General features: G+C 44.3%; 1 protein-coding gene across 19 annotated transcripts in view; it reads right to left on the reverse strand.

The window, feature by feature from the left end:
- Dst (dystonin) overlaps positions 1 to 26,751 on the reverse strand; it is a 397,254-nt gene that overhangs the window by 224,811 nt on the left and 145,692 nt on the right. For all 19 annotated transcript variants that reach the window (XM_075980528.1, XM_075980523.1, XM_075980520.1 and 16 more), the window contains one exon: positions 6,053 to 6,114. In XM_075980528.1, the coding sequence (XP_075836643.1) occupies positions 6,053 to 6,114 (62 nt within the window). The remainder of the gene's footprint in view (positions 1 to 6,052; positions 6,115 to 26,751) is intronic.

Below are 26,751 nucleotides of genomic sequence, written 5' to 3' on the forward strand. Positions count from 1 at the left end.
CGAAGTCTTCAGCATGGTAGAGAGACCAAAAGACCTGGGTTATAATTTTCACTTTCTCTCCAGCCCTCTGGACGCTGCTTAGCCTGATTTTTCCACGCCATCCTATGGATTACTAGCTGTGCAACCTTGGGAAATCATGGGAGCTCTCTGTGTATCAGCTTACCATCTGTAACACAGGGGCAGAGTAATCACAGTGCGCCCACAATGGCTGTCGTGAGAATGAAGCGCAGTAAGATGGGAAAATAACAGGCCCTAGCATGTGGTCTCGACCAATGTTAGATAAACTATGACTAACATCGGTAACAATGTGGTAAAACACCACATGGACGACTGTATACCTGTACTGCTGAGATTCGATGAAAGAGAGCTGCCATTTCTAATCGCTATATTTTCTACATCAAAATGCTTATAGGATATGTGTTTGTGTGTGCAACTTCTTGACGGGATAATATGGTGGAAAGTAAGAGTAAAGCACTCGGCACTGCTCTCTGGCCTTTGCAAATGTGAACAAGCACGTCGACCCACACACTCACACAAACAGTGCACATTCAGAGGGTCATTTGCATACTGATCCATTTATCTATGGCAGGTTCTTCTTTTTTTTCCTTTTCTTTCTTTCCTTTCTTTCTTCCTTCCTTCCTTTCTTTTCCTTCCTTCCTTCCTTCCTTTCTTTTCCTTCCTTCCTTTCTTTTTCTTTAATTTTTTTGAGACAGGATTTCTCTGTGTAACATCCCTAGCTGTCCTAGAACTTGCTTTGTAGACCAAGTTGGCCTTGAACTTCAGAGATCGGCCTGCCTCTGCCTCCCAAGTACTCTGATTAAAGGCATAGGCACCACCTTCTCCTGGTATCTGGCCGTAGAGTAGAGGCTTCAGCATTGGCTCAGAAACGGACACTCAGCAACTTTCTGGGAGCACAAGTTTTCAGGCCCCATCCCAGGACTAGTGACTCAGAAGCTGCTGGAGGTCACACGTATTTTAACAGCCTATCCAGTAAGTCTGGGGCACCTGGTGGAAATCTCATTAGTAGATTTTAAGAATTTTAAGATTTTAAAAATCAAAATACTGCAGTTGCTGTATTTTCATTGGCCCTTTATAAATCCAGTAATTAAAAAACACCCCTGTCCTAAGTGAAATGTTCAAATAGTCTCTATCTATCTATCTATCTATCTATCTATCTATCTATCTATCTATCTATCTATCTATCTCCCCTCCCTCTTTCCCTCCCTCCCCACATACTTCTCCCCCTCTCTTCCTCCCCACCCCCCTCTCTTCCTCCCCACCCCCTCTCTTCCTCCCCACCCCTCTCTCGCTGTAGCCCAGTTCCCTCTTGGCTTGGGTGTTTAGATGTCCTTCTAGTCACCAATCAAAAAACAAAGAGTGGACTGATTGCTTCAGCGGGGCACAAAGTCACTGATTTCTCTGTGCCAGAGGACATTCTTGCCTGAGTGAGTTCAGCTCTGCAGAGACAGGAAAGGAGGTGAAAGCCTGCAGTCCCGTGGCTGTCTAGCATGTAGTAGCCCTGCACATACTAACAGAGTGTGGTCCAGCCCTGGAATCCAGGTGCTCTTCTCCAAATAAACCAGTAAGTTAGATATCGGTAAATTAAAATTTGGAAAAAAGGCATTGTAATAAACCGTTCACACAATACTGCTGCAGAAAACAAAAAACAGTTTAACTGATGGATGCAGAAGAACACATTTCCTGTGTGACTGGCAGCATGATGGGCCCTGGAGAAAGCACATCACGCGGAACACTGCAGAAGACTCTTCAGAGAAACTGTCAACCCTTAAACCAATCCTCCAAGACACAGCTGCTCTCTCCTGGGGCCAGGTCCACAGGTAAAGGGAGCCATGCAGTCTCTGACAGATACAGTTACAGTGCCTTGGGAACAGAGGGCTTCCTTCCTTCCATAGGCACGCCATAGGTACTGTACTGTACGGTACTTCAATCTTGGGTGCCGTTTCTCAGATTATTGTCCTGTGAGCTATCAGAGAGCAACACAGCAAGTAGACTCACATGTGACCAGTAATAACATGCAGTTATATACGATTTCCAGTTTACAAACACAGAGTACCCCAGACAGGATGGTCGCAGACAAACGCTGCAAAAGAATTCCTAAGAGAATGCCAACAATTCTGCCATTTTAAAACAATCCTCCAGGTGATGGAGCTAAATAAAGCCACAGTATTTTCAGGAGCGACCATACCCACGTGACAAAGCTGAAGTTATGCTAACACATGGATAAATGCTCACACGACATGATTGCCTAGGTAAACAATTACAGCAGACAGGAATGTGCTGACCAGATTCTGCTCCTCTAAGTATCTGAAAGGATGATGAATCAGAGGGACACACTTGCCAGATGCCACAGTCAGTGTGCATGAGGCACAGCCACTCATACAGCGAGGCAGAACTCTAAAATTCAAGTGTATTTGGAGAAAACACCAGCGACAAAGGGACAACGCTCCCAATAAGTATGCTTCACCCATCTGCCTAGTTACTTTAAACAAGAACCAATTAGTTTTGATAAACAGAAAAATAAGCCTAAGAAATATTACTGTAGTGATCTGAATGAGAATGGACCCCATAGGTTCATAAGTTTGAAAGCTTAGTCACCAGGGAGTCGAACTCTTTGAAAGGGTTAGATGGATTAGGAGGTGTGGCATTGTTGGAGGAAGTGTGTCACTGGGGCAGGCATTGAGGATTTAAAATCCCTGGCCAGACCGAGTCATACTGTGTGTCTGTATCTTTCTCTGTCTGTGGCTCAGGACTGAGCTCTCAGCCACTTCTCCAGCACCATGCCTGCCTACTGCCATGCTCTCAGACTCAGAAACTGTAAGCAAGCCCCTAAGCAAATGCTTTCTTTTAAGAGTTGCCTTGGTCATGGCATCTCTTCATAGCAGTAGACTAAGACCGTTATTTTCTCTAGAAAACATTTTAAATCCTCATCAAACATCTTAAGGAAAAAACGCTTCCCATGCGACTGTAACAGCCACAAGCACCGGGTGATGCTTACTTTCGCGTATCACAAGTTTCTGAAGACCAACCGACCATGCCAGGTAATTTCCATCATCTCATTGCCTTAACACTTAAATAACATGCTTTGATTTTTACAAAATCTCTTCAAATAGTATACTTTTCATTAATTTACAAGGACTGAAGGAAGGAAGAAAGATACAGGGCTCCCAGCACCCACTCTAGTCTCACCCTGGAACATGTCCAGTGAAGAGAAGAAAATCAGCAGGGGACTATGTTCCCAATATTAACAGTGTTTTTCTAACCAAAACGCACATACTTATCTTCTAGTTCCTACTAACTGAATTATGATCACACCGCCACCGAAAACAGCATTTGTTCCAGGGACAGAAACAGTGTCACCACCCAGTACAGCATGCCTCTCTCAACCCTTAGGGGAAACATGGGCAACGTGGTCGAGGCAAACTGCCTCAGCCTAATGGGCCATACCGTGTATGTTATGTATTTTTCTTCACTTCAGGATAATGATGTGACTTTAAGAGAGAAATAAAGTGGGGGGGGGGGGGCAGATGTTTGTATGGCTGGGGTTTGACATCCACAGCCTCAGTTCATGGTTCTCGTGACAGCCAGCATGGGCTACTCTAAAACCAGAGCCTGAGAAGTCAGCTAAGGCCACATTCCAGTCTTTACCTCCCTAATGTGACTCTACATTAAATAGGAGATCATTTTAATTTAATTTTGTTTTCTTTGTGTGCTTGAAATTGCGCCCAAGGTCTTGTGTGTGCTCAACAAGCATTGAACCAATGAACTATACCCTGACCACAAGTTAAACAAAAATCCTGACCTCTAAAGGGATCCACAGAATAAACTAGCCTGCTCTTACAGCATGAAGCAGCTAGGCGGACACCAATTTACTGGCTGTTGCGTGTAAAATACTTATTTTGACAAGTGTTACTATATATTGCATAATTAAGCCTTAAATTTTTGAGATTTTCATTTTATATACAAGAAAGTCGGAGAGTTAAACATTCTAGGAGACATTCCAGGTAAAAGAGGATTCTGAACCGTGGTGGCCTATCTAACCCTAAAGGTCATGTATGTGAAATAAGTAGACTAAGCCATGTCAGAGGGCTGTCTGCAGGAATGAACAATTTAATATATACAATTAATATATAACTACACATAGAATGCATATTCTAGACACAAGCAATGATGGGTTTAAGAATGAGTCCACAAGTACTTAATTAATATTTGGATACTTTTAGCAAAATGTTCTTACGTGTAGTCATCAACCTTGTGTTGAGTACTCATTGGTACAACGAGTAGCCCAATACAACTGGCCTGGCACACAAGAGCTCCCAAAAATGACCCATCTAGTGCTATAATTTATGGTCCCCTTGATAGTCGTCTTTGTTATATGTATCTCTGGCACTGATGTGACTTAATGACCACCATGGAGGCTGTGAGGTCAGCAGCAGTAATAGGGCCTCTTCATCAAAGAGATGCTTCCATAGCAACCATTCTAAAATGGGAAACTGGTAGCCTGGATGAAAATGGCAGCCATAGACTCATATGTTTGAATACTTGTTTCCCAGTTGGTGGAACTGTTTAGGAAGGATTAGGTGGTACGGCCTCGTCTGTGAAGGTGTGTCACTGGGGCAGAGCTTTGAGGTTTCAAAAGACTCCTAGCTTCCCTCCCTTCCTTCCTCCTTTCCTCCTTCCCTCCCTCTCTCCTTCCCTCCCTCCTTCTCCTGTGTCTCCAGATATAAGCTTTCAGTTACTACTGTAGCATCACGCCTGCCTGCCTGCTCCCATCCATGTTCCTTGCTATGAAGGCCATGGACTCTAATCTTCTGAACCCCTAAGCTTCAACTTAAAGACTTTCTTTTACAAGTTAGTCATGGTGTCTTCTCACAACAATAAAAAAGTAACTAACATAGATACCCTCCTGGAGCTTAAGCCCAAAAGTTCCATACCCCACAGCTGACTGCAGCCCATCTCTGCTCTATGCTGTGGAGAGGATTCAACACAAGTCCCTGGTACATGCAGGATTGGCCAAAAACTTGGAAGATGGCAGATAAAACTGGTCTCTTCCTCAATCCACGAAGCGTTCCGTGATGCTTTCACAGAAGCATGATAAAGCAGGTCTCAGCATCTTCACCTTGTCAGCACACAGGCTCCCTGCCAATGACTCCTCACTAGAAAGTGAGCACTGCGCTCTCTCTACAAACGATCACCAGACACAGGGTGCTGCTTGGTAAGGGAGGGGAGACGGGGACTGGTGAATCTCTCAGATAATTCTGATATGTCACTGAAATTAAAATCATTTTTTTAAACGGAGTTTTACTATGCAGCCCTTGCTGGCCTAAAATTTACAACATACATGAAGGTGCCCCAGAATCACTTTTGATGCTGGTGCTGCCTCTACACTGTATGGTGGTTTAAATGAAAAAAACTCTTCCTGCCCAGAATGATTCCCTATTGAAATTTCAGAGGTCTTTACAAAAAGAGGGGGAGAAAATGACCAACAGTTCATTTCAAAAGCACATGGGCTTCAGTGGAATTCAACAATTTTATAAATAATAAGGAAGATTCTGTGTGCTTTTCTGGAGGGTCTATCAAATTCTCAAGGTGACACACAGCACATCAGTAATAGTAAGAACCACAGCTATTTCTCAGAACAATAAAGATACAATCCCTAGAAAGAAGTAAAACGATTCCCAATTTCATTCTCACCTGACCTCAACTATCCAAAGAAATCTGAGTCCAGAACTGGAGCCTTAAAGAGAGACATCTTGTTCCAGAATGCAGCTTTCCCAATCCAAACGAATGAGGATTAAAGACTCCTTGAACTGCCAATATTTTTTGCGTCTAATAACAAGAGGTTTTACTAATGTCATGAAATACGCTGTGGTCAGGAGCACTTAGTCTCCCACCTCCACCATCATTCCCCACCAGTCACACACCAGATAACACGCGTGCCTCAAATGCGCGTGCCGTTGACATACAGACAGTGTGCGCCACCCACAACTCTGCCCGGTGGAAAACAGCGCCAGGGTGTGAGCGAGTAACTCACCTTCATCAGGTGCTGATTGATCCATTTGGTAAATGTTTTCTTCTGAACTTTGTCCCGCTCATCTAGAAAATAAAAAAGAAAACATAAAATAAGGTTGGTATGATCCACACACAGAAAACTTCAAGTCTTAGAATTGAACAAGGTGGGGCATCTGGAGGATATGCTTCCATGCTCACGCTACGCCAGGTGCTGTTACCTTCCAAATGGAAGCCAAGGACTCACCCCAGCACAGACGATGAGCTGGGGCGGGGGTGGGGGCACAGAGAGGGTCCTGCAGGTCAAAGTGAATGATGGACAAATTACAAACTATGGAGGGCTGCACCAAAGGGCAGTTCTCACACCACTGGGGCCGCTGTGCCCTCTAAGCGTCCAGCAGCAAGAAAACAGCGAAACAGTGGGCATGAAAATTACTTCTGTGATGTTTGGATCGTCCTGTCCAACTAGCAGCCTGGGACCCTAACTGTTTTCTTAAACTGTTTTTAAATGCCTTATAAAAACGTGGAGCTGGGAATGTGGCTCAGTGGAGCAAGGTCCTGCCTTTAAAATTGAGCACTACAAAAAGAAACTCAAGATTCAAAAGAAGGCAGCTTCCATATTAAGTTACAAAGTGAAAATGAAGAAATTCCTATAACTATCCTCCAAACTGTATTGATTTACTTAGTCTTCACCTAACAATATGAGGTCCTAAAGTTCCATGTCCAATGTGTTTCATGTAAACTCTTGTTCTCTGGGTACGGAATAGTAACTAAAATGGGATGTTTTGTTTTCTAAATTAAGCAAATATCAAGCCTATAGGTTAAGAAGCACGAAAAGGAAGAACCTAAAAATGGACTGGCTGACTTCTTACACAAATGGTCCACCAGGAAAGAAAATTTAACAAAGCAATTTACTTAGAGACCACAACCGTCAGAAGGAGCTGACCACTGAAATGCGGCATGGACACAGAGAGGCTCAGAAGCACCACAGAAGGCTGAGATGATGCTCAACCCCTGGGCACTGTGACCCACATTGCAAGCGCATGAGTTAAGTAAAAGACCAAGCTCACCTGGTGACGTGTAATGTATGAATTCTGCTGCCATCTTCTAAAGAAAACAGCCCAAACCTTCTCTTAAGTCATGGTAAACCTAGATGCGTGCCTTGCCGTACCGAGGAGATCCTCAACAAGAAAGTCCCTGCAGCAGGACCATGGCAACAACTCCAAGATCAAGACAGTAACTACACTGCATCCGGCAAAGAACTTAAGCCCGGGAAGACCAACAATTTTACCAACATGTGCATCATTTCAAAAGGGAATCATTTTAAAAGGGAGTATGCCGGATTACAGCATCTAATTTTCCAATTACAAGTCTCATGGTGATTTTCCTCATTTCAGTCAGGGATGCTTAACACTGAGATTTATATTTAGGGCACTGTTGCCATGACAACAAAGAAGCCAGCCATCATTCCTGTGTATTAGCCAGATCTGTTGGTTTTAGGAACTGCCCAGTTAGTATTCTGAATCGAGTTTTATAGCATTCCTCTAGTTAATATTATCTTATTTACAATCAGCTTTAAATGAAAATATATATTTATGTTCACCCTATGAAGTACATGGTAGCTGAAAATACACAAACACACCAATACAAATAATAGAATATAAGAAAAAAAATCATACAAAGAGCAGTTATCACCGCTCACACTGTTTACATTTCCCAGTAAAGAGCAATCACAGTTAAATATACTTAGTGCCGCACACCGCAAATGTCAGCGCTACTTAAAGACTTAGCCTCTGAGCAGCTATCTGAAGCAAAGTTCTCTCAGGCAAGCCAAAAGGTAGTCGAGATTCTCCCCAGATTCCTCAAGGCACCCCACAGTCATCGGCTCTGCCCTGCAAGCCACAACTGGTAGCACAACTTTCCTTTCCAAACTCTGCGCTGCGCAAGGCGTTCTGGGGCGACTGTACTAACCCATACAGCACATAAGTCCCGCCAGCTGTGCACGCCAGTCCTGACCGCTTTTCACAAGCTGCCCCATCATTCTGTGGGGATCGGTGCGGAAGGTCCTGGACTCTCTCGTTCGAAGCGTGATGTGTCAGTGTGCTGCTAACTTTCTCCACAGAAAGGAAAGCCCTGACTAGACACTCCTACTTGCTGCGGAACTAGTCAACACCCCTTCTTAAACAAACATTAGCAAGCCAGAGTACTGCACAGCTGCTACTGAAAACAAGCTAGCTGGTCTGTTCCTCTCACGAAGGGAGCCAGAAGTCTCTTTAAAGGCAGAGTCCTCAATCTTCTCCCCACACCTGTCTCTTGTTAATTTTTGAGGGACAGTGGGGCAACCAAGAGGATATCAGATTTTACAGCAGAAGCAACTGAATATTGCACTTCTAACACAGCAGGCAGGAAGGATCCCCTTGTGGTGAAAGGCAGCACCCAGGCAACACAGCTCACCCTAGCTACACACGTGAGATTTGGAAAGCACACCTTTACAGGTTAGACATATTCTTTGGGGAGAAATATTTCTGTATGCATACTCCATAAATAAAGTGCACTTGACTTTCAAAGCAAGTCTCTGTGTTGGGTGGTACTGGAAACTTTAAAGCTGTACAAACCAGAGACTGTGTATACCCGGTGTGCACCTATGATTACCAGTCTGAGGCCAACCAGTGTGATATAACAGAGGGGGAAGAAAAGTAAGGGGTGGGAGGAAGGGAAAGAGGGAGGGAGGAAGGGAGGGAAGGAAGGAGGGAGGGAGGGAGGGAAGGAAGGAGGGAGGGAGGGAGGGAGGGAGGGAGGGAAAAGGGGGGAGGGAGGGAAGGAAGGAGGGAGGGGGAAGGGAGGAAAAGAAGGAAGGAGGGAGGAAGGGAAAAAGGGGGATGGAGGGAAGAAGGGGGAGGGAGGGAAGTAGAAAAGAAGGGAGAGAAAAGGAAAGGCCAGAGGGAGATCCTTAGTTTGATTCTAAAGAGTACTTTTTTCTTTGTCAAACAACAGAAGTCCTACCCTTACAATTCATAAAACATGGGATTTCCAGTTTCTCAGAGCTTCATTTCCAAGCATGAATAAATAACGTCAAGAAGTGAGAACCCTTGTTCTGAACACGCAAAAGATCATCAGCACCTCCATGCTTAAGTGAAACATCACACGTGTTTTTCCAAACAGACACCACACAAACAGTAACTCCAAAGTAAAACTTAAAAAGGAAGATCACACATACATATTTTCAACAATAGGGAGCAGCGGAATTGGTCACAAAAAGACACCCAATATTGCTAGACAACTTCTGTTGGGATGTTCTGAACACCCTTAGATACTGTCAGCTCCGCCTAATCAGACCATACGTGATAAACAGTGATGACTACCGTGAGAGTAGTATCAGAAAGCACCTGCCTGGACTTCGCACTTGCTGTCTGTTCCTTTCCTTTTCTGAAAGGAAAAGAGGCTATCTCTTCCTGGACACAGAGGTCATCTCCCTGGACAAATGGCATGTGGATCAATACAGTTCAGAGAAGGAATGCAAATGACCGATAAAGATGTGGACCCTTCCACTCAGTAATGAATACATATTATTTTTTTTAAGTTTTGTTTTCTTTGAAATAGAGGGTCTCGAGTAGCCTAAGCTGGCCTTGAACTACTGATCCTCCAGCCTCCACCTCTGAACTGCCTGAGTTACAGGTGTGTGCCACCGTACCAGGCCAAAATAAATAAATAGACAGGCAGACAAATAAGCAAACTTTACGCTGGCACAGATTTGTGAGAATGGTAATAGCAAATGCAGAGAAACGGGTAGTTCCTACCTACTCTGATGCAGACAGGTAGATTATAGCATTCAGCAGGATGATTTGGTCATTTGTATCACATAGTTAAATAAATACACTTTCAGAATCAATCATCCTACTTGCGGGAACTGTAACGAAATGCTTGTATATAGTGTGTGATTAGCTACCAAGGCTGTTTACTGTGGCCGAAAATGTTAGAGTTTAAACGATGATCAATAGGAGACCAGATAAATGAGTTACAACTCACTCACGCTGTGAAACTTCAGTGTTAAAAATCAGCACATACTGACATGAAGAAAGATTTCCAAGATAGAGTGACAAAATGAAAACTAATCAATGTCGATACATATGTATCTATAAAAGGCACCGGAAGGATTCCATCAGAAGGATGTGAGGTGAAAGGAGAGGGGCTGGCATGCTGCCACTCACTTTCCACTCCACCTATCCCTGGATGCAACGGATCTTTCAGAAGAAAGACATTTATGCATCATCACATGTATTGAAAAGTCTAGCAGACTGCAGAAAACACAGGAAAAACACGAAGACTCGGCCCCAGTGCCCTATGCAGGTTTAAAGGCAGAGCGGCATAGTGGGTATGCCGGGCTCGTGCCCATGCTGACGGCCGAGGAGAGGACGGTAAAGGGAAGAGACGAAGGAGCGGAACTGGAGACAAGGTCCTCAGAGGAAGGCTGAGGGAACCAGCAGGGGAACAGGGCTGCAGAGGCCTCTGCAAAGAAAATTATAACTGAGAGCACCTGCAGGCATTGCCCGGCTTGCAAGGTCTCCTTGTTTGAAGTTTAATTACCAAACACAAAATACAGTACGGGTTCATGGGTTTTTGTGAGGGATCCAGAGACAGGACATAGAATGTGCTGCGTAAGCTGAGATGCTCAACAGAAGCCTAAATCTCTCTCTACAAATGCTTTTGTGTTTGTCCTCTCCCTAACTGATGACCAGAATGCATGCCTTGCGGTCAGTGCAGCTCTGGGTCCACAGAGGCCGGAACAGAGGTACTAGGCTCTACTCTGAGGAGGAACTTACTGGTTGATACCCTACCTGTTCTTATGATAGACCAAGAATTTAATACAAACCTTCAGGAATCTGCTTTTCAATCTACTTTCTCCTACCTGAGCAGACTATAAACACACGACCGCAAAGAGAATTATTGCTACACTGCTCCATGTAACCAGTCCATGTTACGTACAGAGCATGCTTACCACTCTGCATCCGAGTTACACTAACACTGGCTAAAACAGTTTGTTCTAAAATTCAAATACAATCAGAGACTACAGGAAAGACCCAGGAACTCATACACAACATGAACACCAGGACCCTGGCACACCTCAGGCACAGAACTTGCCCATCAGGCTCCTGGCACCACAAACGCCCTGCACACCGCCCCCCCATAATCCTACTACTATACTTACCAATCTTCATTTTACCAGTTAGAAAAACAAACCCTAAATTTCCAAGAACTCAGTCTGCCCAGAGATTGCTGTCAAGTGAGGAGCAGCAGAGCGAGGGCTTCCAAGGGTTTCCACTGCCATTCCCGCTGTGCAGGAACAATGAGACACACACGGCGTGTATCGTGGAGAAACCAGGATGGACAGGGTATGCGTGCTTTAATTCTACACTACTCCAATTTCCTGAATGTGTCAGAAGAGCCAAAAGAATAAGTCCTAATATACCTCAGTTAACTTTCACTTTCCATAAAGCCTACTGACATAGAAGTCCTAATAAATCCTTTCAAACTGTTGGGGCTCTTGTCACCAGGCTGTGACAGAGGTCTCAAGGCAATGGAGACTGCAGCCATGAGTCACATATTTAGCACTGTTTACTCCAATAAAAACAAAGCCAGCCACACAGTGAGTCAGCAGCAAGGATCCAAGGATGGGAAGAGCAGAGACAACTACTGAACCACTGGAAAAAGTGACGGGTCTGGGCTTGCTTCCTAACGATAGCCTCCCACCCAACAGGGCTTATTTAAATGCAGTTTGCAACTGGCATAGACAATTGCCTACTTGCAGAATCACCAGGCATGCCCCTGTGCCACAGAGCCACACCCAGCTCTCCCAGTCCTAGCCCAGGAAAGTTCTGTCCCACCATGGCCTGCGTCACTGCACTCACTCATGAGCACTGATGGGAAAAGGCAAAGGTGCACAGACCAGTTAGTTACACAGATGCCGGGTGCCGGTGACCTCTTCCTGGGACCCACTTCCTCTTGGGAAAAAAGACCTCATATGTCTGTTGGGAGACTCAGTCTCCCAACCAAAGCTGACCCACAGAATGAGATGTAAAACAGATGAAAACAGAGCTCTGATCAGCAGACGACTTCCCTATACGTTCACTCTCTAGAGAGTCTGAGCTAAGATCTACACATCTAATGTCCTAGAGCAGCAGTTCTCGACCTGTGGGGCCGCATATCATCCTGTATACCAGCGATTTACATTACAATCCATAACAGGAGCAAAATTATAGTTGTGAAGTAGCAATGGAAATAATTACATGCTTGAGGAAATAATTACACAACACGAGGAACTGTATTAAAGGGTCACAGCATTAGAAAGGTTGAGAACCACTGCTCTAGAGAATGCTCACCTTGTCTGCTTACATATCTTGAAAACTAAGGGCAAATTTTAAAGAAGTAGATACTCTGCTTGGATATCTCTCCAGGCATTTCTATCGGATGAGTGGTCTTAGACTAAACTCCTGCAGCCGCCCTGCTTATCTCTGTGAGCACAAATGCGTCGCAATCAAGTCCGTAAAGATTGCTGATGACTAAGTAAGTTATTTAATAAAAAATAAGAGCTAGGAGAACCATGATGACAGACGGATCACATCTATAAGGAAAGCTGCATTTGAGGAAGTTTTATTAATGGCTCAATATGTGCAAAAACGGGCACCCAGAGATGGTGCTGAAGCAGAAAAGGGTACAACTTTTGGGAACTTGACATGTATAACATCCATGTATAACATCCATGTAATCACGCGGCCTTGAGGCACACAAGGTCCTGACCTGACCACTGCATGTCTTTAGTACAGGTTTACAGAGAGAAAAACTGAAGCACTGAGAACTCTACTTATGTGTTCAAGGTTAGAAAAACGATAACACAAGCACCAGGATCCAAATCCAGGAAAGGAGCTTAAGAACCTGCTCTCTTAATACTAAAACTAGCAACTCTGGGGCAGAGGTTAAGACAGCCAAAAGATCAGGTAAGAGTCACGAAAGAAAATGCCCATACAGACATTCAATACAATTCTTAATGATCACATTCCATATCTTCAAGCTAATTACAGTGTAATCACAAAAACAAAATGTTTCACAATGGAAAGGAGTGAATTTACACAAGTATCGGTTTGTTCTGTTGGTTCCTGAATGTCTCAACCATACAGATATTATTTAAAGATGTCTTTTCTTCCCTGGTTTCTACTGGTATTACCTTGAAAATCTGGGGTTCCGGGTAGTTTAAAGTGCTGAGGATGACGGAATGGTTGTTGATGCACTTAATCTGAGCACTTGGTAGGCAGAGCCATTCTATTCCAAACCAGCCAGAGCTACACATCTCAAGCAAACAAGCAAGCAAGCAAATAAACAACAAAAAACAGTTCTAACACCTGTTTCGAGGGGCAGTGCTTGAAAGGCCCCCTCGGGTGGGAGGTGGGACTAGAGGATCTGATCTAGTGTAAATCTCTCCCAAAAAAAGGAGAAAGGAGCATGGAGTACGAAATAATACAACTTTAGAATCCAAGCAATGTCTGACATCTAATGACTGAAAAACTCAATTCTATCTTCAAAACCATATGAGCTCTGTGTGTGTTTTAGTATAAAAACCTCTGTAAGTTAATAATGGCTCAGACTGCAAATCCTATGGAAGCTTAGATTTATGCATACATAACTAAACAGTTTTATGGATGGATGGATTTAGATGTTTGTGTGGGTGTGGGCATATGTGTACGCACGTGTATGTGTGTGCACGACCATGTGGAGGTCAGAGGTCAATGTTAGTTAATTACTTTCGTTGCTTTCCACCTTTATTTTTCTGATGCAGGGTCTCTCACCAAACTAGGAACTCATCAATTCTGCTTGACTGGCTAACCAACAAGCTCCAGGGATCTTCCTGTCTTTATCTCCCCAGTGCTGGAGTTGTGCACACGCGCTACCTTGTGCTGTATAGCTGCTGAGTATACAGCAACTTTGGCCAGTTTCTTTAATTTGCATATGGGGGAGGTACTTTATTGACAGTGCCATCTCTCCAAGCCCTCGTCATTCTTCTTTGAAATAAGCCCATCTTTCTAAGAAGGCAGCATTCCACCGATTCAACAGGAATATGCTGAGAACTAAGTGCTAAGACTGGTCATGTAAAGAATAAATCACACATCTTGCCCATGACTGTGTGGCATGTGTAAAGGGGATTTGAAAAGAAATAATGAATGCTACGTGCCTAAGAGATTGCTTGATACAATACAGTGATATTCCCTCCTAATGCAATCTGACGGACCTGAATGCACACATCTAATCTAGGCAATGCCAATATCAGAAGCATCTTGAGGAAGCGGGAAAAGTAGCATCACACACAGAAGGAAGGAGAAGGACAGGAAATGGGAAGCTAGCATCAGCAAATTACACGACATCCCATAATCACCCAGCTTTCTGATTATGTGTACTTTTGACCATTAAAGACAATGAAAATGAGGTACTTGTAATTGGGAACAATTTATTCATCACCACGCAGGCAATGAATGAGCTTGAACATGGGTTTATGGATCACCCATCCTTTTCTTGCAGGAAAATGACTGCAAAGATAAAGCTCAAAGAGACAAATATTCTGGCTGACCTTAAAGTACACATAACGATATCTGAACTGCATTCACACACTTTTAGTGTAACTATCCACATGAAAAGGAAATTACAGAAATGTCATGGAAGATGGCAGTAATTATTTATGATTTCAAAAACAGAATTATTCAGCAAGACTGTGCAGCTTTGCTGGGGGAGAATTTCCCAAAGTGCTTCACTCCTGCCTCCCCTCACTGCCTCTACTAACGAGGGCCCTGATGAAGCTCTCCTCTGGGTCAAACAAGATATCCTGTCCTGTTCTGAGAGACGAATCATGGTGCTCGCAGACAGGAGCGAACGATCTGAAGAAAGAAGATGAAGTCAAAGGCACTGCCCCTGAAAGCAGTCAGCACACTGAGTGAATGACAGAAGAGGGCACTGTTTCCTATGTGGTACCCTGGGAAAGTGGCCAGGTACCTGGTTCTGCCTGGTACAGACTGAACACAGAATTCCCTAGGAGTCTGGCTGAGGCACCTGCCAGATGGGTCATCATAGCAGGAAATGGGCTCAAGTGCAAAGGAGCCTCCTAGTCAGACCTAAGGGAAAGTGACTCTGGATTGGTTAATTCTCTCATTGCTGCGACTACACCGGACAAAAGAAGGCTTCATTCTGGCTCACCTATTTCAGGAGTAGTCCATCATGATGGGTAAGGCAGGTTGGCATGAGTGATTCTTCTGAAGTTAGGGGTGGTCGTGAGCCACCTAATATAGGTGCTAGGAACCAAACTCTGGTCCCTTGTAAGAACATCAAGCATTCTTAACCTCTGAGCCATTTCTTCAACCTCTGAACTTCCTTATGTGAAGGAAAATATGGGCAAAGCAATATGAAGGAGGCTTGGGTCCCTCCATATGGGTTACCGCTATGTAACAAAACACTCCAGAACTTTACTGTATAAAGCAAGCATTTATTATGAATATAAATTCTGCATGTCAGAAACTCAAAATAGGGAATAGTGGGGACAGCTTGTCCCCTCTGGTAAAGTCCAGCAGCTGAGAGCTAAAGTCACCTGGAGGCATTCTGACTCACATATCTAATAGCTGAAAATCACTATCAACAGGGATGTTGGAGGCAGTCAACAGAACACTCACAGGTTTCTGTCTGTGTGGCCTGACTTCCCTAGACAATGAACTGCAGCCTAAGGGACCTCAGCCATAGGTCCAAACTACTGGGAGCTTTCCTCACCATCTCTGACCTAAGTATGGAAAGCCCCGAATGCCACTAATCCTCTGTTCTACCAGATATAATGACTGAAGTGCTCAATCAGACTCACACCCTCTCACAGTTAAAACATGAAGGACCCTAAGTTCCTCCACACGTCCCACAAAACAGTAGAAATCAAAGTTTGAGAGCACACAAAACTCGCAGAAGATTGTATTAAGCATCTCCAAATACATTCTAAACCTGAAATCTAATGAGTAACATGAACAATTAAGGAAAATAAGACTTTAAAACAGAGGAAACCAAAAATAAGTTCTAGAAATAACTAGCTTCATAAGCCAAGAAAAATTACCCTTCCTGAACTTTGAGTTCACAGTGGAACCAAGAGCCAACAACCACAAGGATTAAATACAACACCCGGCCGGAAGCAGATGTGCACACACTGGATCCTCTATGAATGAGTCAAGGACCACTCCATCTCTCAGCAAGTCTGTGTTCCACCTGACCTCTCTGCAGGTCTCTCCACACATCACAAAATCCCCAACCTCACCTCCTTAGGCTGTTTAAGACTACGGTGGAATTTTAACAAAGAGATGACAGGGAGTATTTATTTAATCTGGAAAAGCATGGGTTCCCTGACATTAGACCATCCCAGGAGCACCTGGTGGCAGGGAGAGAGCATCCTCACAAGAAAGGGCTTTCTCGGCCGGGCGGTGGTGGCGCACGCCTTTAATCCCAGCACTCGGGAGGCAGAGGCAGGCGGATCTCTGTGAGTTCGAGACCAGCCTGGTCTACAGAGCTAGTTCCAGGTCAGGCTCCAAAACCACAGAGAAACCCTGTCTCGGAAAAAAAAAAAAAAAAAAAAAAAAAGAAAGGGCTTTCTCTCTTCTGTCTGCCAAATCTCAGTCAGGGCCTGGTACTGCACAGCACAGTTTGAACTACAGGCTAGCACTAAGCAGACGGCCAGAGTGAAGAAGGTCCTCCTTACACTCTTATATTTGAACACTCAGCCCCCAGTTGGCAGCGCTGTTTGGGAAAGCAAGGGACCCTTTAGGAGAAGTAAGTCACTGGGAACAGACTCTGAGGGTTTACAACCTTGCTCTAATTCCCACCCCCTCTCTGCTTTCTGTGTGTACGTGGAAAAGAGTGATGAGGCAGCTTCTCGTTCCTGCTGTCAGGCTCTGTCTTCCCTGCCATTAGGGACTCCATCCCTCTGGAACTGCAGGCCAATGCGAGTGGCTTTAGGTCACGGGATCTGACCACAGCACCAGGGAAAGTAGGACAGGTCCTAACAGGGTTGTGGGTTCATGGATGACTCCAGCTCCACAAAGCAGGGGACTTAGGACTAAGGTTGTGACTGACGTCTACCATGACCCCGCCCTCGAAGGAAGGGCTCATCTGCAGTCACATTTTAGCAGCTTAGGAAAGGTCTCAACATTACTCCTTTAGGGAATTTCTTATTCTGAAACAGCTCACCAATTAACAATCCACAATCTTCTATTTCTAGCTCTCTTTATTTTCCCCACTGTAAGTTGTTTAGAAATTAATCACAAACATCTTAATGCATCACACCACAACCTGCTGAACACCATGGGGAGAGTGTCTGATTTCCCCCAGTAACCTACTTCTACTTGTGGTTTTTGTTTCTTTCTGCATGCCAATGAGGTCAAATGCTTCCAAGTTAACTGATGTATCTCTTTAGTCTCTTTCAAACTACAGGCTGGCTCCCTTCACCAACTCTTGTCATCTATTTGTACAAGTCATTGGATCATTTGACCAGTGGCTTCCCAGTCGAATTCTGGTGACCGCATACCACAATCTGTATTTACTATAAAGCGGAACCTAGATGAACGATATGATTCAGACACATGAAACAAGGTTTTCATTTTTTCTTCTATAAGTTTTAGACTTTAACATCCATACATTATTTCTATATCTAATATCTATATAGTTTTTCTATAGTTTATTCTATACAGTTTTTAAGATAGAGTTATGCCATGTGTCTCACGATCTCCTGAGTGCTGAGATAACGGGTGTGCCAACACACCCATCTAAATCACACTCATCCCCATGCTTTCCCTCTATCTCCATTAGCAATCATGGCCTAGATAGCTTAAAATGCTGCAAAGAACAGGTCCTTTGCTTACCGTTCCTTCCTGGCCTTACACTAGATTACCCTGAAAAGAGAACACTCCCTCGGCAGTGCAGGTTCAGCTCTCACAGGTAAATGTCTGGTCCACCCTTCTGTAAAGAAGATGATGAGCTGTTTCCTGAAACCCTCCAGACCAGAACAGAGGACACTGCACAGAGAAAATATCAATAGCAGGGGACAGTCTGGACTCCCAAATGTCCACACTGATGTTTTGAGTTGAAGAAAACACAGAAGAGAAAAATAGCATACTTAATTTTTAATATATCAAGATTAAATAGGAGGATATAGTAGTCTCATCTTTTCATTTATATTTTTGCTTCTTGGCTCTGGTATGATTTCTTTGGCTTATAACTTAAATCTCTGATAAAAACTGATACTGCTCAAGGAGAACCTGAGGAGATGTGGAGAAAAACCATTTTTTTTCTCCTTTAAGAAACAATGTGTGCTGTAGAAAGAAGCTTTAGAAAGAACTCCACAGCATCAATAAGAGAAAGAGCTAATATGGTAAGCAAAAGGAATTCTTTACAGAACCAAAATAATCTTATCTTTCAAAAAAGGAAAAAGAAAGATGAAAGAAAACACAAAAGCACAAATACATAGCTGCACGCACACTAAGAGCATGGAGAAAGGCTGGGATAATGCATAGCGAACTGCTGAAGCTAGTAGGAAAGGAAGAGGTGAGCTACAGACAAACAACAAACACGGGCTTGCTGTCCCAGTGCATCTGTGCTGTGCCCTCCGCTGAAAGCTGGGAACTGACGGTTTCTACACCTAAGGTAAACATTTCCAAGGTCCGCTGAGATTCAAATTCCTTTGTTCCTACCCAGAAAAATGAAGACATGACAGAGCAGCAATGGCAAGAGAGGAAGGCCACATGACAGCAAAAATAAAGAGATAGAAGGTCACAAGTCCTTGTCGGGCACCTCTATGGGAATGATGACCAGGAAGGGTGCAGACTATGAAATCACAGCATTAGCCATGAGCAGGGCACGCTGAGACTACTGAGTAAGATAACGCTTTTCATTCTCTCCCTACAAGCCACGGAAGGAATGACGAGCTCATACTTCTTATTCTGCACACAGTGGCCATAAAAGTAATAACTGATTTATTTTAGGAGGGCAACAGGATGTTTCATTACCAAAGAGTCAGCACCACGGTTCTGGAATTTTCCTGCTCATTTATATTGTTAAATCCTTAAATTACTAAGTGATTTTTGTAACTTATTTCAAGTTTTAAGGACAGAGCATCTCCTGACTATTGAAACAACTCAGCCAGAAAGCTATGATCGCTGGCTTTGAGCCACTGAAGGAGACTGTTAGGGAGAAAAGACAATGCCAATCCATGGTGACACAGGCTGATGAACCAAACAGGGCCGGTCATCCTCCTGGCTGAGCGTCTGTGGGAGGCAGAACATGAAGAAAGATGCCAGCAGTGCACCAGACCTCCGGTTATGACAGTGTGCACAGTAATAGTGACAGTGGTAATGAGTGAGACTTATTACCAGAAAAAAAAAGTGACCATTAATTCAGAGCCTTCCAGCACGAAAACTTTCAACGACATTGCACTGATAAACAATTCAAATGTGCACACAGCCTGCACAAACAGAATTCTGACAGAATCACATAATGCTTACTAAGAATCGATCTACTGAGTAAGTGCAAACAGCACAAGGTGTCTGTACCTTCCTAAAGAAAACACAATCCTAAGTAAAGAAATAAGGATGACGTCCAGGGAGTGACATGTCTGAGGCTGTCCAAAAGTCCCACCCTCTCTGTGTCCCTGGTCTTTCTAGGACAGCAGGAGTCTTTAAGGGAAGGACCAGCTTGTCTAGAAGCCACAGTGGTTTCTGTTGTACTAGGAACCACGCTATCGGTGGACTGCCACAGAAAATAAAGGCTAAATTGATTAGGTAGAACGAAGCCAGGCACACAAGGTCACATATTACATGACTCCATTTCTATCACTGTCTAGAATAGGCGAATCTCACAGGACATAATATAGCTCAGTGTTTGGGAGAAGTGGCAAAGGGTGTAGGGTCTCGAAAGCACAGTAGGCGCGGTGTACAATTCTGTGTCCTAAGTTATAAAGGAATCACTTCATAAGCCGTTGCTACGGACTAGAAACTGTGCTGCATACTCTTCACGTACCAAGTCACTGAACCCTCCAGTAACAACGAGGAAGGGTATTATAATTGAACCTCTCTTTTGTGGATGAGGAAATTAAAGCACAGGCATTTGATAAAGTTAGCCAGGCATAGTGGCTCATGCCTGTCACCATGGCAATCCCAAGGGCAAAAGAGAAGGAACGCTGTGAGTTCAAGGCCAGAACCTTGGAACTACAAAGTGAAACCCTGTCTCAAAAACCAAGCCGTCAAACAAATAAATAGAAAAATCTGTGAAATTTAATACAATACGCACAACTGGTGTGTCACTAAAGTATGCCCATAAACTGGTACATCTACCTTCAAAGGAGTTCATTCTGATCCCCAGGAGTGTGGCAGTTGTGACAGTGGAACACGGTTGATGTGACATCCTGAAATAACATCACAAAAAGCAGTGCGGGTTCCTTCTTGTTCTCAGGGCCACTCATTCTGAAAGAAGCCAGCTGCAGAAATGCAGTGATATTTTGTTTGTGATCTAACAAAGCTTGCCTGAAGGTCGGAGAAGCAGAGCAGTGAACCACTACATAGTTCTTATCTCTGCCAATGCTCAGACCGAAGAAACGATCCTGTCTCTATGAATCCTCATAGAGATTCTGCTGTTGTCTCTACAGAACCTCAGACTGCAAGCTCTGAATCCTCAGACTGCATCCTCAGGCTGCATCTGAGCTCCTGTCTCCTCCTTCCTTACATTCCTCTGTCCACCCAGCCGTATCACTCCTGTCTCCACCTCCCTAGTGCTGGGGATTAAAGGCATGGGATCCCAAGTGTTGGGATCACCTTTGTGTGAGCTCTGTTTTTCTTTTAGATAGATTCAATCTTGTGTAGGCCAAGGTGGCCTTGAACTCACAGAGATCTGCCTGCCGCTGTCTCCCAAATCCTGGGATTAAAGGTATCTGCCACCACTGTTTGGCCTCTACGGCCAACTAATGGCTTAGCACAGAGTTGAAAACACTTGGGACAGTGCTTGGGGAGGCTCACAAAAAAAGAGTCCCCTGCCCCTGTCCTTTCATGTGTCACACTGGAAGGAGATTCCCTAACCACAGTTAGTCTTCAAACTGCAGACCTGGGTGACATCTTGGTGTCAATATCATTCAATTCGCTCCCAAACTCCTGACTCACGGGGAAAAAAGGGTGTGTGTGTGTGTGTGTGTGTGTAAGTGTATGTGTGTACGTGCATACACACATAGATAACAGATGATGGATGACTGATAGAAGATAGGTAAATCAATAGATATTCTAGTGCAATAACTTTATGAAACTATCTCAACCTCTAAGAGACTGGAATTATGACAGACCTCACAGCAAAGTTAATAGTATGCTTTGAGATCAATGAAGACTTTGCCTGCCATCCTAACATGTACTTTTAAGTTTAACCTGCCTTTAAGAGAACAATGCAACCGACATTATCTGCCTTGGATTTCCCATGCAATCAGCAATTACAATCTAAGCCAATGCAAAATCTTATGTACTCCTGACCCGGAGTAATGCATGTGTGTTTGTGTGCTGTAATCATCCGCTGAAAGCCGCCAACAGGTAGAAAACAACCTTACACAACAACAATATTCCTGGTAAATGTTGAAAACAACACATGGATATAACTTGATAAAGTATGTTCGCTGTACTGTTTGCTGTTTGGAGTGCTGCAGGCTCGGTCACGGTCAGTGGAATGCCTTTCCTTGTAAACTTCTGTTAAAGATTTCTGTAAAGAATCCCCCATTCCTTTCCCATGCCATGCTTCTGTGCTGTTCAATAAAAACAGGGCAAAGCCTTTTGTTAGAGACAGAATAGACAGACATCAGACAGCATTCAGACAGTCCAGTGAACGAGCAATAGACAGATGAAGACACAGGGAGAGGAATGTAGTTTTGGTCCTTAATGCATTAATCAACACATGATGATTACAGTTTATCATCGATAAGAAGACAGGCTCATGCCTGTCATCCCGCCTATATGAGATGCTATGGTAGGGTGGTCCTCAGTGCTGGTGAATATGAAAATCAGTTGTACAACTTCTGAAAACCCCGATGTCTAGAGTTCCTTCTGACAACTGAGGACTAACCAGCTTTCAGAGGTTGATCACTCAAATCAAAATCTTATGTCACAACCACTTTCTAATAATCATGCAGAAACTGATTTGTCAGTTTGGACTTGGCCAAACCCTCTTGTGTTGGCCTTCCCGGGGCCCAGAAAAGAACACAGCAAAGGTGAGTCTCAAGGGTACCTCACCCAGATTCCAAGATCCCTGTCACAGAATATGTCTTCACACTGTGTGAAGATGTGTCACTGTGATTGGTTTAATAGAGAGCTGGATGGCCAATAGCTAGGCAGGAGAGAATAGGTGGGACTTCTGGGGAGAGAGAGAATTCTGGGAAGAAGAGAAGCAGGGAAGACACCAGAACAGGCAGGACAAGTCGGACATACAGAAATGGAGAGGCGGGTAAAAGGGCTACATGGTAGAACACAGATTAATAGAAGCAGATTAATTTAGGGTATAAGGACTGGCTGGAGACAAGCCTAAGCTAAGGCCAAGCTTTCATAATTAACAATAAGTCTCCATGCCATTACTTGTGAGCTGGCGGCCCAAAGGAAAATCCAAGTACAGATCCCAGCAGGTGCTGCCCCCTGGCCCCTGAAGACAGCTGCTCCAGCTAGCGGGTGCTGCCGCACGGGATACTGTATGCACTTCTGCCTCCCTCTTGATTATAAACGTCTGAAAAACTAAAAATCCTCTGTTCACCCATTCTTCTACCCCCTCACTAATTTTGCTTCATTCCTAGAAGCTTTCAGGTTACACAAGTCCTCTCCCCTTGCCCCCTTTCTCATTATATACTTCTTCTCTGAGGTTTTACCTCTTTTAATGTGAGACTTTTTGTCCTCTGATTTCCACTGAGTTCATTCAATAAAATAACAAGGAGCTATTTTACCAGCTACTGTGTATGGAACTATGAACAACATAGTAATGTGTAAGATGGGGGTTTCCAGAGTTTACCTTTGGGATTTGCTGTCCATAGTCATGTCTCCCCATTACATAGTCTAAGATATTCACAGACACATAAATAATGGCACGCTCTTATCTTTCCACACAATAGTTAACATGTCAAAGTGTCCTATCTGCCTTCATCCATCCCATCATATCCTAGTTTTTCTCTACCAGTTAATGAAGGGGGGGAGTGAAAGATGAGGAAGGGGAAGAAAATGGGGAGAGGGAGGGAGAGAATGACTATCTGAATGAACTTGAAGAGGGGGAAAAAAGAATTTCTTTGAAAGAAAGTACCATTTACCTCAAGGAATGGTGGTTCAGCCTCACGAGGAACTCGGGAGACTTAGCACCTACATTTTCCACTGCTGAACAATGTACTTAAGATGCAGTGCTTGGTTACCTAAAGCTCAGAAATGCTTTTGTGGCCTGGCTAGCAAGAGCTCCTGCTAATAAAACTGCAAACATGAAGAGATTAATATACAAATCAGCATAGCAGCAATTATAGTCCGGTAGTTACTATAGAATAAGAAGTGTACAAAAAAAACTTATGTGTTCCTGAACACCCCTCTTTTACAGGCAGGCACGCATGCACACACATATGCGTGCGTTTGCGCGTGCACACACACACAGCCCGAGGAAGAGGTTGTCTCCCTATTGGGAGACGCTTTCTGCCTCCAGGTGCCTCTGTGAACTTCACTACCCAGTGTTCCTATGCTCCCAAGTGGCTGAACGGGAAACTGCAGGTCATCAGCAAGTCCTGTGGCAGCACCTCCTCTGGACAAGCCACTTTAACACACACTGTCATTCATTAGTTTTCCTGGCCTTTGGCTCCACCTCCTTCGCATGCTGTCAATGTTCTGGTCATTGTGATCACCCCCATACACTGTTTGACTTCTCTAACGTACGTTATATTGTCAAATGTCATGTGCTGGTTTAAGCTTGTTAAAGGTGAACCTGGGAGTGAGGAAGCCCTCCTCCTGTCTCTCCGAAAGCCCTGTCATGGGGCAGGCTGGTCCCCTAACTCTGTAACTAGAAAGAAAAACAGCTAATGGTGCTTAAAGGCCAGATCCTTAAAAACAGCTAAAATGTAAACTGTTCCAAACTGAGGTTACTATTGATTTTCCCATAACATAACAATGTCTGAAGTCGGAAGGACCAGGAAGAGGAGAGCCACAGGCTCACCAGTCAGGAACTCCAGCCGACTGAAGGATGACCAGGAGCTCTTCTGAGGTCACCTTTCTGCTGCGCTCTGGTTTTCTACTGGGCAGTCCCACCATATGCTTATTCAGGAGCTCCAGACGACAGTCTCGACAGTCTCGGTGAGGCTTCCCAGGGTATATGTCTTGCTGGATGTTTGGAGTGCCTGATTTGGCAGTGTTCTGCTGTCTGCTACTCCTTCATTGTTCCTTTACTTACTTAATAAACTCTCTCATTCAAAACCAAAACCATAGCGATTGTAGATTATTCTCCAGACTAAGCAAAAACAGTTTTCCATGTTCCCAGGGCAACAGCAGCCTGAGATCCCAGGCTGCAGGTCAACTCTCTGCAGAAGAGTTCAGCAAGCAGACGACCCTCAGAACAATTCAGCAGCCATTACCCAGTTTTATTTTTTAGTCTTTGCATTCCTAGCAATGAACATGCTACCTAGCAGAGAGAAGATCCGCAGAAGCTTATGGGGGAAAGGAGAGGAGTAGAAAAGGAAAGACAATAGGGAGGAGGGTATTAAAAGGAGGCCTGGAAAGAAGCAAAAGACACTAAATTCACAATCAGAACACTGGCATTGTAACTCCCTGCCACTTGCTAGCTACATTAGCAGAGGACTTCAGCAGGCCCACTTTCCACCTGGAACACAAGGCTTCAGACTCGTAAACATTTCATCGTTCATATGAACATCTATCAAGCTTTGTAAAAGGCCCTGCCTGGGCTGGCTGGATTTCTGTCGATTAGAATAACTAACTAACATAGAGTCATCTGAGAGGAGGGAACCTCACTTAAGAAAATGAGTCCATTAAGATCTGGCTGTATGCAAGCCAGCAGGGTATTAATTAGTGATTGACGGGGAAGGGCCCAACATATTGTGGATGGGGCCATCCCTGGGCTGGTGGCCCTGGGTTCTATAAGAAAGCAGGCTGAGCAAGCCACACGGAGCAAGCCAGTGAGCAGTGCTCCTCTACATCAGCCCCTGCCTCTAGGTTCCTGCCCTGTTTGAGTTCCTGACTTAACTTCTTTTGAAGATGAACTGTGATAGGGAAGTACAAATCAAATAATGTTTTCCTCCCTACCTTGTTTAGGTCATGGTGTTTCACGGCACCAACAGAAACCCTGCCTAAGACAATATCCTTCCCCTACAATGGTGGTCTGAATAAGAATGGCTCCTGCAGGCTCACATATTTGAATGGTTGGTTCCCAGTCTTCTGCCTCCAAGTTCCAGCCCTGTTTGAGTTCCTGTTCTGGCTTCCTTCAATGACACACTGAGATGTAGAAATGTAAGCCAAATAAACCCTTTCCTCCCCAGCTTGTTTTTGCTCAGAGTATTTGGTTGCAGCAATAGAAACCCTATAACAGCACCTGCATAAAATACTGTTTCCAGGAAGATTTTCATGAGAAGCTTCTGCTTCCTTTGCTATTTGGCAGTTTCATTCACCGTTCCCTTTATTGCCGAATTCCTGGACTCAAAAAACTCCTCCTGCCTCAGCCTTCTGGGTAGCCTGGACTGCAGCCTGTAGCCACCACTAACTTCATGCTTCGTTGAAGGGTAGTAACTGGAATTGCCAGCGCTTTCTTCAAACCACACTGGGGATGACAGAAAAGTCACTGCAGGAGGAAGTTCAGCCTGAACTCTACCTTCAACAGAAAGAAGGAGTTTGATGTATTTAGTAGACATGACTCAGGAAACAGACACTAAGGCCATCACAAAGGTGCAGGCATGTGCCACATGGGGCTACGAACCAAGTACATGCCAGGATAGCTATGAACATTATTAGATGTCAAAGGCTGGACACCCGGTTAGAGAAAAACACAGTACACAGATTAGGTGCACAGACATTTTAGTCTGAATCCTCAGGCAGATGAGAGGAAAGCCAGGTACACACCAGGCTCTGGCTCCTGCCTGCCGTGCACCCCAAGGCTTCATAAGTTTTTCATCAGACATGGATGGACTTTCCCTGTGGCTGTTGCAGGACCTTCAACAGCCCGGATTTGCGAGAAAACTCCAACTCCCATAACCTACAAGCACAAACATACATTTAAAAAACCTGGTAAGGGCTAGGGCTGGGATGTGGCTTGGTATGAGGGAAACTGCTTGTGCAAGACACTGAGTTCACCTCCTACCACTACAGAAGTCCAGAGTCAGTGTTTTGCTTTGTTTCTCCTCTTCTGACTTGGCTGACTCCCTTAAGCTACTCATCAATAACAGAGTGAGGAACTCTATTAATACCTCCATATTTAGCTTGCAAAAAAAAATAAGTTTTCCAAAGCATTACCTTAGCTTGGTCTCAATTCTGACTCCATCTTATAAGGTCTTAGGTTTAAAGATGTAGTAGATACAAAAGCTTCGCACCCCGCATAACATCCTCTCATACAGTCAACCCTCTCACAGCCACCAGCACCCTCATCCCTCTATTTTCTCTATTACTTTGGGGGAGTTGGGTTGGGAGC

The sequence above is a fragment of the Microtus pennsylvanicus genome, chromosome 7 (genome assembly GCF_037038515.1).
Source record: "Microtus pennsylvanicus isolate mMicPen1 chromosome 7, mMicPen1.hap1, whole genome shotgun sequence".
NCBI lineage: Eukaryota > Metazoa > Chordata > Mammalia > Rodentia > Cricetidae > Microtus > Microtus pennsylvanicus.